General features: G+C 36.9%; 1 protein-coding gene across 6 annotated transcripts in view; it reads left to right on the plus strand.

The window, feature by feature from the left end:
* DYNC1I1 (dynein cytoplasmic 1 intermediate chain 1) overlaps positions 1-12,589 on the plus strand; it is a 343,168-nt gene that overhangs the window by 36,404 nt on the left and 294,175 nt on the right. For 4 of the 6 annotated variants that reach the window (XM_033192651.1, XM_033192656.1, XM_033192653.1 and 1 more), the window contains exons 3-4: positions 3,262-3,376; positions 6,062-6,203. In XM_033192651.1, coding sequence (XP_033048542.1) covers positions 3,262-3,376; positions 6,062-6,203 — 257 coding nt within the window. The remainder of the gene's footprint in view (positions 1-3,261; positions 3,377-6,061; positions 6,204-12,589) is intronic. The other 2 variants (XM_033192652.1, XM_033192655.1) reach the window with 1 other exon arrangement.

A 12,589-nucleotide genomic window follows, 5' to 3' on the forward strand; every position in this document is an offset into this window, starting at 1 on the left:
TCGCATACATTTTTAGGATCTCTGCTGGTGAGGGCATTTTATAAAAATGTCCCATTTTTGGAAGGATCTTAGAATTCAAGGCCCCCAGTTTCATGGGATTGGAGCATTTCGTGGCTGAAAGGAATCTGGAAGTAATCTATTCTGATTCTTTCTCACATAGGGAAGCTGGGCTGCAGAGGTCTAAGCCTTAGAGGCAGTCCCCCTTTATCTCCAATCACATGAAGGAGTCTGGAGATAAAAGGGAGCTTACCTCTAAGGCTCATCAAGCCAATTTTCCAGATCAGAAACCTGAAGTCGTCCTTTCACCGCTCCCTACCCCAATTTGCAGTGATCATCAGGTCTGCACAGGCATAACAGGATTCTCTTTTCGCCCCCATTTTTTTTCTCCCTAAAATCCACATTCCAGTCAGATGCAGCTGCTTACATGTACCCTGATGGACTACATTCTTTCTTGACAGAGAACTTAAGATGTTCTCTTTCCTCTGCTTTCACTGATCTACTTCTTCCTATCATCCTTTGCCTGGCTGTTAAGTTTACCTGGCTGTCAACTTTACCTGGCTGTCCTTCACCTGGCTGTTAACTGCATGTCTTTCCGTTCTCATCTCATATGTCACTTTCTCCAGAAAGCTGCCTCTGAAACCTTTCTTTCCTCATAACTAGGTTAGTTCTGCATCCTATCATTGACATTATCAAACCACTTAGTACAAGGTGTTATATTTTCCCCTTCACTTGTCTTTTTCTCCTAATAGATTGCAAGCTTTCAAGGTCAGGGCCATATGCTTTTGTTCTTGTTGTTTGTTTTTTAATCATTGAGTCAATGTCTAATATAGGTTTTACCATATGGTAGGCATTCAAAAAGGAGTTATAGAATGAATGAATGAGTGAATACATGTACATATGAACTAGTCAGGGCAGGTTTGTGAGGCACGTCCCAGACATCCTGTCTAAGCATCTGGAGTTCTATTCTGCAAATTTGTTTGGAAACTTCTGATCCTGAATCCATGGAATATCGACTGGCCACTGTCACTGACCCCCGAGTTTAAGATTTTCTAGTTTTGTGTTGTTTATAGAGAATTAGAAATAGATTTAAATAGCCTTGATTTTTGTAAACTTTCTTTAGGCTTATATTTTAAATAAAACAAATAAATTTAACATTAAAAAGAAAAGAAATGCCCTTTAATACTAAACTGAGTGCCCTTTTTTTGCCATGAATATAAAAACTGGTGTGAATTAGGACCACCCAGGTTGATTATCTCCACAGAATTCAGAAAACTATGTCCATGTTGTGTAAAATTACCACCCTCTGCTCTTTTGGATGTCAACTGCTTTCTTGGCTGTGATATTATGGATGAAATCTGATTTTAAAATAAATATAGTGGCCACCATTTAAGACACTGGCCCAATTTCATTAAAAATTGGCTTTAATGCAATGAGGTGAGCTCAGTGGGAGCCACTCTGAAGTTTCATTCTGTCCTTGGCCTTTTGCCGAATTGCTGCGAGGTAGAATGACCAGGGGTTTCCTGGCCTGTCCTCACATGTTTCTCTAATAAATATGGAAATGTCTGTGGAAAAGTGATTGACAATTCTCAGCTGACAAATTTTTCTTTCTTTGATTATCCTCTCTGGGTCTCAGCTGTGATTACTCTACACAAACAGAAATATCACTTGCTGAGAAAGGCACTTTGAAGATTTTTAATTACTAATGCTACAAAATCACTGCTTGTTGAATGATTAAAACATAGTAGGATTCTGTAGTAGATACAGATCCTCACTCTGCCACACCTTTTTTCTCATCTTAGTTCTATCTTTGCCTCTGTTGTATACATAAACTTTGGGACTTGCTTTGGTAGTTTAAATGTTAAAATTGCAAAAGAACATGAACTTTGATATCTTCACTGATAAGAGATTAAACTGGCATTTCATAATTTTGGGTTACACAGAATGTCTGAAATACTGTAGGACTCTTATAAGCCCTTACTGGCCTTCAAATGGTAGTCTTCCCTCTGATGACAGATAGACTTCAAAAATATGAGTGCTTTAGCCCAAAGTTAATAATAACAGAATTGTTGAGCGCAGAGACATGTGCAAAGATGCACTTAGTTTATAATCAGTGTGTAGGTTACCCTCTGGGAGTAAGTCAAAAGTTGCATAAACTCTTTATGCTTATAGATACTACAATGTAACTAATGCTTCACTGCTTCAAAATGTATTCTACATGCCCAAAGAAAGTAATGTACTTGTTAGCTTACCCAGCTTCCCCTGGGGAAGAAGGTATGTCTCATAACGAAATGTTTTTTGACAGGCTTTAAGACAACCTCACTTCTGTAAGCTCACAAAGCTTTGTTGTGAGGTAGTTACACATCAACATGTGTTATCATGTTTCAGATGTGGAGCAAATAATTTATCTTAAGTAATAACTGTATTATGAAAGATAGAAGAGACTTGGAAGGTTTAAATTTCCCCTAGAATCCCACCACATATCTTGTTTACCTGCCTTTTAATTTGTCACTAATCTGTAAAAACACCAACTGGCATAGGATCTGACATTAAGAGGGTGGTATGAAAAACATAATGTGTTTTTAGACAGAATTTGTGAAAGGAATTTCTTGTAAATGATTTGCTGTACTATATTTTCTACATGATAGTTTTCTTCTTCCAGTTAGTATATATAATGGAATCCTGTGAGAATTAGAATCAAGTACCAAGACATATCAATATTGATCGCATGCCTTAATACAGATTTTAGCCCAGTTTATCCTAAACCATGGCAAACTTGTCTTAGCAATACAAATAGTGTGTTTTACAGTTAAACATTTTCATAGTTTTACTTTTCTGCAAGATCCCAACAATTCCTGGTTTGCACAATCCCAAACATGGGACCTAAATATTACAGACACAGTCATCAATAACTGATATCCCAGAAGGGACAAGGAGGTCTAAAAAAACAGTCAGAATTTTTTTTTTATATTATATCCCCTGCCAGAAATACTTTGCCTTGATGTTTTCTCTTCCAAAACCTGTGAGAGAAACTTTCATCTCATGTGATAGAAGCAGGAAAAAGCCTTCAACCAAAAGAGAAAGTAGTGGGCCAGTAATTATTAAATGGAGCAATTATGGTGTTTATTCATCCTTTATACATGTGATTATATCTATTTAGGGCTTTTGCCTTGTCTTCACTGCCGTGCATTTATCATTTTCAGTTTCAGCCAGGAAAAGCATTTAGCTATGTCATTAACTTTTCTTACTGATGTCTACTTCTAGGCTGATATGCAGCAGAAGAAAGAACCTGTTCAGGATGACTCTGATCTGGATCGCAAACGACGAGAGACAGAGGCTTTGCTGCAAAGCATTGGTATCTCACCGGAGCCGCCTCTAGGTACTTAAAAGTGCTTCCTGTTACTATTCCTCAGAATCAACTTGTGTGCGATATACCATGTCCAGTGTTTACTATTCGTTTGTCTTTAACTTTTTTTAATTTTTATTTTTAAAGTCATTCTGTGGCTTATGGTTCAGGTTGCATGTATTTTTGGAATTGAGGGGGCGGGAAGGAGGTGGGAGGAAAGGTTATAGAATTGTCAGTAGTTTGCTGCTTATTGACTGATTAGATGGTCAACCTTCTCCACCGTGTTACTAGTAGATTATTTTATACTTGTTAAATGAGTTGCCACTTGGTAAATATAAGAAATCTTGGAATTTCTTATTAAATTGTTCTTTGTTTTCATTGCTGAATTCCAGCGCCTCTTTGCCAATCTAAATACTGTGGATCTGGTTATGAATTTCATAACTACCACAGACATAGAGTTAGTCCATGATGAAGATAGAAGGCACAGTGGGAAATTTGAAGGAAAACAAAATGGTGGTGGATTAGCAGCCGATTAACAAGTTGAAATTAATTTGACTTTATTATATTTTGATTTGATTACTAATTGGCATTTTCACTGCAGTGCTCCTCCTCTAATTCATTCATTCCTAGCTGATTGTCTGTGACCTCATTTTATCACTAAAGCTTGGATATTGAATTACTTGTTTTCTTTGTGTTGAAGGTTACTTGTGCATATTTTGTTTATTCTGTCACTTACCTATATATCTCTCAGGTAATAGTTTTATTTTTCTTTTATCCTTTTGTTTTCCATACATTTAAGATTAATCCTAGGGTGTCTATAAAACTGCATTATATCCAGTATAGTTAAAAACCCTTTTAAAAGAATACATAAAAATAAATACAGTATTCAGGTCTTTTGTTTAGAATACTTTCTTCTGAAGTTAATTCCGTAATTGACTTTTATATTAAAATAAATTATCATTTATTTCCGTAATTACTTAAACTAAGAATAAAAACTATTCCATGTACAACAAAATGGCAAATGTTTATATCAATGTGAATAATAAAAATAACAATATATAATAAGCTTACAAATTATTAAGTATTGCTGGATGTAATTTAATACATACAAAACTAAAACACTATTAATAAGCATTTTATACTCAATCTCAATTTGTAATAGGTAAAATAGTATGTTCAACAATGCTATAATAAGCCTCAATAAGATTAAATTCTTTTGTTTAATTTCTTTATGTTGTGGAAGACGTAACCTGCGGGTATTATATTTGACTGATGGCCTTTCTTTTCTACTTAGGAGCTAATACACTTTTTTTTCTACTTAGTTGACATCGGATATGAATTAGACACCTTGCAATCAATTATATTTGTGCCTTAAAATAGCCTTTGAAATTCTGTTGCATTGTGAACACTGGTTAAACACAATAATAGTATGTCCTAGTCTCCCCTACCCTACATAAAGCCAGTAATTAAACTTAAAGAACAAAACAGATTAACATCTCTAAACCATGACCAACTTTTGAAGGATCCCTGCATTACTGCCAAGGGACCCTGGCAAGGGCCCCGTTTTCATTTTTCAGTCACCTCTCCAACTTACCCTCTGAACTTACTCAGAGGGTAATCAGTGAATTAATTGTGGGACCACATGAAAATTCCTAGCTCCTTGACAGATCTGCCATTGTGTTATAGGATTTGGGCAAAATAGTTAAGCCCTTTACCCTATTAAATAAATAAAAGGAAATTGCACATGATTGAAACCAAATGGGAATCTACACTTATGTACTGACGTTTATTTCTATCCATATGGCTTCTTTGGCATATGTGATATTGAGAACCCGTTGAATTGCCTGGCCTGGAGCCGTCTTGGCTATTTGGTGCAGCTTCTATCTGAAGGACATTGGGCTTGTATCTGAAGGAAGGGGGGAAAATTGCATTGACTTTAGCCTTTTTCTTTTATTATGCTTGCTTTCGGATTTTCAGCTTGTGCTGACCTTGATCTTTGAACTTGTCTCCTGTCTTCAGAGTGGCAGCTTACTTCTGTGCACATGGCAGTGTCTTCTAGAGCTGCTGGAGGCAAGGCAAAACGAGTCCCAAAGACAGTAAACAGTATAATGGAATGCAACTGTTAATTAAATGTAAAAATAAAGCAGCCTGGCATTTTTCTTTGTTTTGAAAGAGACTTTTTAATTACCAGGTTCAACATTTACCCTTTCTCTATCTGTCACGTAGGCTCTCATGGCAAATGCAGCTTTTATTCCACAGAGTACATTTCCCTCGAAATGCAGACATACAACAGATTTTTCTGACTGTCCTTGACCATTTAAAATTATTCAGAATCACTTATTTAATAATCTTTTAAAGTTTTATAGACACCCTGTTTTATTTTTAATAGGTCACATCTATACTAACAAAATAATATGAAGAATCAATATCTGGATGGTTCATGCTAGAGAGATATTTGACTTGAATTATCTAGATAGCTATTTTGATTCTCCATTTTACTTTGTTAGGGTGGACATGGCCTCAGAATCCCTATGTTAATTCTGTCTAAATCATTTCAAATTTTAATTTCCAAACTACAAAAAATTCACTGGACTTTTTTCCTTTTCTTTCCTTTTTTTTTTTTTTTTTTTCTTAATCCCATCTCAATGTCTCCTGGCCATACAACCACTTTAATTTGGGCCCATTTGTTTTGATTTGTCTGACACTGCTCTTCACCAGTGCAGCCATTGCATTTTTTAACATGGGATACCTGTTATTTTCATTATTTAGTCCCAACCCCTATGTCTCCCTCCTCGAAATCAGTGAGCACTCCCAGTGAAGCTGGAAGCCAAGACTCAGGCGATCTGGGGCCATTAACAAGGTAAGAATTGTCCCTTTAAAAGGCCATGACGGGTGCCAATTAAAAACAACAACAACAACAACAACAACAACACTGTTAGAATACTGTGAAATGTGCATGTATCTGTATGTGTACTTGGACATTTTATGTTTAAATTTATGGTGGCTTGCTATTTTTAGTGGCATAGCAATCATCTTGAACACTAGAAATGATCAGCATATATCATCCTTCTTTCAGTGGGCTCATTTAGTACCGTGTGTCTTGCTTAACAAACACAAACATATCCATTAGCTTAGGCTTAAAAAAGACATGTATACATATGTAACAAACCTGCACATTGTGCACATGTACCCTAGAACATAAAGTATAATTATAATTTTTAAAAAAAGGCAGGGAGAGCAAAGATAAACTGAATATATATCCAGCTTCTTATTATCCTACTTTGGTTTTGGTTTCCATGAAAGTCTTTGTGAATTGAATACTGAGATGTTCTAATTCTAAATTTAATTTTTTAAGTGTATTATTTGCTTAGTAAAAGTTGACTAATTTGAAAACTCAGTCACCTAAGTATTTTTATTGTATTTTTATTGGTAGTAGTAGTATCAGGATTGGCTGCTTCTGTTTAGTGAGTTCATTGCCAAGTTTGTGTTATACTATGTAGATTCACAGATTATGTAACTTCTGAAAGTGGATATAGACATTCTGTAATTTAATCACTGAAGAGGTATCCAAATGGTAAAGATGTACAAAGAAGAAAGGAGAAGTTTCATAAATGTAGATGGAGTCATGGTAGCTCTCCAAATCCAGCTGTCTTCGCCAGTGTTCACACATGCCAGGATCCACAGGCAGGAATTTATGTGAGTACGGCAACTGCACCCAATTCTTAAAGGCCGGATGTCCCCCTCATAGATCAAGCTGGTTGAGCTCACATAGGATGATGGACCCAATTTTTCCGCATTTTCCAATTTTTCCTGAGAAGCTACAGATTCAGATATTCAGGTGATAATCTCCTAAATGTTAAATGTTAATGACTTTTGTTCCACGTAGTTATGGGCCAGATTTGGCCTGTGGCCTGGCAATTTATGAACTCTAGCTTTGACTCTTAATTTAAAAAAATCATAAAATACTTTAATCAAGTTTTTAAAAAAAAGAAGAAACAATCATCCACAGCACTGCTGTTCTAAGAAGTCATCCTTTTGGCTTGTCTATGTACCTTTCCAGTCCTTGTCTGTGTGCATTTCTTGCCTCCATATGTATTATTGGGGCAAAGATATAAAATTTTGCATTTTTCTCTTTCCACCTAAGGCATTAGCATAAGCATTTTCTTCTGAAAGTGTACTATTTCTATACAGGCATAGTTAATTTGGTAGCTGAAAATCTGGACATGAAGATAATCTAGCATTGACCTGAGCTGCAGGGTTTTTTTGCTTTTGAAACCAACATGTGAGACTGGAATTACCTTGCCTATTTCTGCCTGTTGGTGTCCTTCAGACTTGAATATTTTGTTTTTATAGGCCCTTTGGAGACCAGTGGACACTGCTTTCAATTAAAAAAAAAAAGTAGAGGTTTTTGAGGGCACAAAGCTGGTTTATTTTAGCAAATCGCTTTTGTGATTTGGGGCAGCACACGTCTTCTCTCATCTTTTGCTTTGAACACTTCAAAAGGTCTTTGGGGGGGAACAAAGTAATAGCAACACAGTTGTGTAAGATCTAACATTTATTCAAGAGCTGGCACAATATAATCACATTTCTTGGGGGGGGTCGTCCATTGGTCTATCATTAAGTTAATGTATTTGACCATTTCTGTATCATGATGGTGCGTGTCATTACTGCTTAGCTTCAGGGGTGCAGTTGGCGGCATTCAATTCTATTACTGACTTCACATTTGAGGAGCCCTTTTGAAAACTTTCTAAAGAAAGCTGACCTATGCTCTTAGTACTCTGGGGACAACAGCAATTATTTCTTCTCAGAGAATTTTACTCTTTATTTCTTTCCCCTTCTTAAGTGATTTTGTTTTTAACTTTGTGAATCACTTTAGAAGAGGTGCAGCCTACTCCTTCCTACCCAACACAACAGTACCTTCAATTCTTTATAGGAAAGTTCTTGCAAGATTGAGTAACTAGAAGTCAATGAATAAATCTCTTGCAAAGTGCAGCTTTCATAGAAATGCAAGAAAATTTGCATTGAAACATGATAGTTTTCAGAAAAACTAAGCACAAAGTTTGCTTGAGGAGAACACATTAGGAATGGCTTAGTAAATTCTGCCCTTGTTTTGAACTTAGGAAAATTCCACACAAATTTATGTTTTTTCTTTAATAAAATAAATATGAGGTTAAATTGCAGGAGAATGTTATATTTCAGTTTTTTTAAAATTCCACTTTGAATGTCTTTTTATGTAGAAGACACATCTTTGAAATCAATTTATATTAACTTTAACACTTCATAAAACAGGAGACTGGGAAAATAGTTCTGTAATTCTTAAGAATATAACTCTGTGCTCATAAATTTGCCTATTTGTGTGGAATTTGAACTCTTCAAAAAATGGAAAATCTTTCAGAAGATAACAAGAATTAAATTAACACATCTGGCCATTGCTAAAGGCACATATAAATTCTCTCGTCCATTTGCCAAAATTTCAAACCAAAGCTAAAATTTTCTTTAGAAAGCCAAAATTAGTAAACATTTCTTATAATCCTTGTAACTAGTTAATCTGCAAATTGGCATACTCAATGTACTTTATTATAGAGAAGAAGTTGAAATAGTGCTTTTAAAAAAGTATAACAAAAATCCCTCTTACTGATTTTTTTTTTTTTTTTAATTTTAAAGAGAGACTGTCTTGCTCCATTGCCCAGGTTGGAGTACAGTGGTGCAATTATAGCTCACTGTAACCTCAAACTCCTGGGCTCAAGCAATCCTCCTGCCTCAGCCTCCTGAGTAGCTGGGACTACAGCCGTGCACCACCATGCACAGCTAATTTTTATTTTTACTTTTTGTAGAGATGGAGTCTCGCTATGTTGCCCAGGCTGGTCTGAAATTCCTGGCCTTAAGCAGTCCTTTTGCTTTGGCCTCCCAAAGTGCTGGGATTATAGGCGAGAGCCGCTGCACTCAGCCACCTCTTACTGATTTTTAAGAGCAGTTGAGAAAATTTTAAAAAATGGGTAGAGAGTAGAAATATATAAGTTTTCAGTTATGCTAATGCTTTAATTTTAAAATTTCACTTAAAGTGTCACAATTTGTTTTGCAATTTATGCTTCCATCGTTATATCCCATTTCTCATTTACAACTTATATTTGTGGTTTTATCTTCTGTCTCCTGATCAGTTTTGGTAGAATCAATTAATCATTGCTAGTTAATTATATTGGCAAGCAACAAGCTCTTGGATTTTAAAAGCTTGTAGAAAAGGTTAGTTTGAAGGGTTAGTTTTACTTATAAACATAAATGAAAAAAATCTTTGATATACTGTAAGCAACTGGAATCCAACATATTAAGAGGATACTATGCTATGGTTAATTAGTATTGTTTCAAAAATGCAAGGTTATTTTAGTATAGAAAAATGTCTTACTATATAATTTAGCATACAAAAAGGTCAAAGAAGGAAAAATAATCATTGCAATATGCACTTAAATTATACTTAAGACATTTAAACACTTATTCCTGTATTTTAAAATGTGGTAAACTAGTAATACAAAATATTTTCTCAATATGGTAAAGAATATTTATCTGAAACAGCTTACGCTTTTTATACATAAGAGTGAAGCATTAGCACTTTATAGCCCTGAAGAACGGCTTTTGTTTAGTTGAACATGTCACTCATCCTCAGAAAGTGGTGAATTCCTTGAAAGTAGGGACTTAGTGATACCCCTGTAGTAGGTATTTGATAAATGTTTGTTGAGTGAGGTGTGGTAGCTCAGAACTGTAATACCAGCTACTTGGGAGTCTGAGGCAGGAGGATTGCTTGAGGCTAGGAGTTCAAGAAAAGCCTGGGCAACATAGCATCCAAGATTTAAAAAAAAAGAAAAAAAAGTTTGTCAGCCGGGCGTTGGTGATTCACGCCTGTAATCCCAGCACTTTGGGAGGCCCAGGCAGGCGGATCATGAGGTCAGGAGATCGAGACCATCCTGGCTAACATGGTGAAACCCCATCTCTACTAAAAATACAAAAAATTAGCCAGGCGTGGTGGTGGTTGCCTGTAGTCCCAGCTACTTGGGAGGCTGAGGCAGGAGAATGGCATGAACCCGGGAGGTGGAGCTTGCGGTGAGCCAAGATCGCGCCACTGCACTTCAGCCTCAGTGACAGAGCAACACTCCGTCTCAAAAAAAAAAAAAAAATTCTGCTTTTTACTGATAAGGACACTGAGATGCGCAGAGAGAATAAGTAATTTTCTCAAGTTCATACAGAGTGTTGATTTGCTACAGTGCTAGGTTTTTACCTAGGCAGGTTGATTCGAGTTTCCGCAACGTATACCTCTATGCTACATAATCTCTAACAGTAGTTGATATGAGTGATACACAACCTACTCCATAAGGTTATTGTGAGGATTATACAAAGTAATACTCTGTAAAGTACTCAGAAAGGAGGCTGGTGTATACTAACTATATGTGAGTTTTAGCAATTATTATAATTTTTTCACATTTTAATTTAGCCATTTTTCCGATGGGGAAAAATCTTTTTAGATCCTCTCGTAGAACATGTTGGTGTCATTTTCAATTTTAGTAAGCATTGCCTGTATCTTTATCCAAAGTAATTATATAAAATTATTAAACATGACAAGGTAAAGGACAATCTTTGCCCCTATAGACCACATTCTGGGTTGCCTACTCCTTACTCACTAACCTTCAGATAACAACCAGAGTGAATTGATCTAAGTGAAAATCATTCCGCCAACATTTATTCTTCTCATTCACATGGATGGCTCACAGGACACTTTGCACTAGGAATTTTCTCATGTTTAGTTGTAATTCCTTAGGGTTCTCAGTGACAGAGCTGAACTAGAAGGTGTACTGGCCTGCAAAAATCTAGGAAAGTGTACTGACCTCATAAAGTTCAGCTGGACACCACGGTATAGGCTAAAACCTGTCCCAAATGGAAGGAAACTTTGAAAATGTTTTCAAAGTTAAAACAGCTCTCAGCCAGGCGTGGTGACTCACGCCTGTAATCCCAGCACTTTGGGAGGCCAAGGCGGGTGGATCATGAGGTCAGAAGATCGAGACCACCCTGGCTAACACAGTGAAACCCTGTCTCTACTAAAAATACAAAAAATTAGCTGGGCGTGGTGGCAGGCACCTGTAGTCCCAGCTACTCAGGAAGCTGAGGGAGGAGAATGGGGTGAACCCGGGAGGTGGAGCTTGCAGTGAGCCGAGATCGTGCCACTGCACTCCAGTCTGGGTGACACAGCGAGACTCCGTCTCAAAAAAAAAAAAAAAAAAAAAATCTCTCAACATGATAACATACTGTGCAATCTCCTGTCACAATAATAACACCCATTGCATAACATCCTTAACAAAATAGTCTGAAGGGGAGGTTTCTGATGTTTGTCTTTGATGAGAAGTGCCGTGGAGGGTAGTAAAATAATTAATTTTTGTCTTTTTTTTTTTTTTTTTACCATCTTTGGTCTTAACATCATCATTAAGTTCTACTTTTCTTTTTCTTTTCTTTTCTTTTTTTTTTTTGAGACTGAGTCTCGCTCTGTCGCCCAGGCTGGAGTGCAGTGGCCGGATCTCGGCTCACTGCAAGCTCTGCCTCCTGGGTTCAAGCCATTCTCCTGCCTCAGCCTCCCTAGTAACTGGGACTACAGGCGCCCGCCACTACGCCCGCCTAATTTTTTGTATTTTTTTAGTAGAGGCGGGGTTTCACCGCGTTAGCCAGGATGGTCTCGATCTCCTGACCTTGTGATCCGCCCGTCTCGGCCTCTCAAAGTGCTGGGATTACAGGCTTGAGCCACTGCGCCCGGCAAGTTCTACTTTTCTATCAATCAAGACATTCAAGCCTTCCTCCAACATTTTATTTTTAAAATCTTTTTTTTTTTTTTTTAAGACAAAGTCTCTCTATCACCCAGCCAGGAGTGGTGGCACAATCTTAGCTCACTGAAGCCTCAAATTCCTGGGATCAAGCTATTCTCCCACTATAGCTTCCTGCATAACTAGGAGAACAGGTGCATACCACCACACCCAGCTAATTTAATTTTTTTTTTTTTTTTTTTTTGGTAGAGACAAGTTCTTGCTATATTTCCTGGGCTGGTCTTGAACTTCTGGCCTCAAGTGATTCTCCTCCGTCTCCATCCCAAAGTGGTGGAATCCTCCTGCCTCTCCCTCCCAAAGTGCTGAGAGATTCTGCCCAGCCTAAAAATCTCTTACTATTATGGAAACAACACCTGTGCATTTTATACAACTAGAAAATATAAATGAGCAA

Source organism: Trachypithecus francoisi, unplaced genomic scaffold (genome assembly GCF_009764315.1).
Source record: "Trachypithecus francoisi isolate TF-2019V2 unplaced genomic scaffold, Tfra_2.0 Lachesis_group4, whole genome shotgun sequence".
Classification (NCBI taxonomy): Eukaryota; Metazoa; Chordata; class Mammalia; order Primates; family Cercopithecidae; genus Trachypithecus; species Trachypithecus francoisi.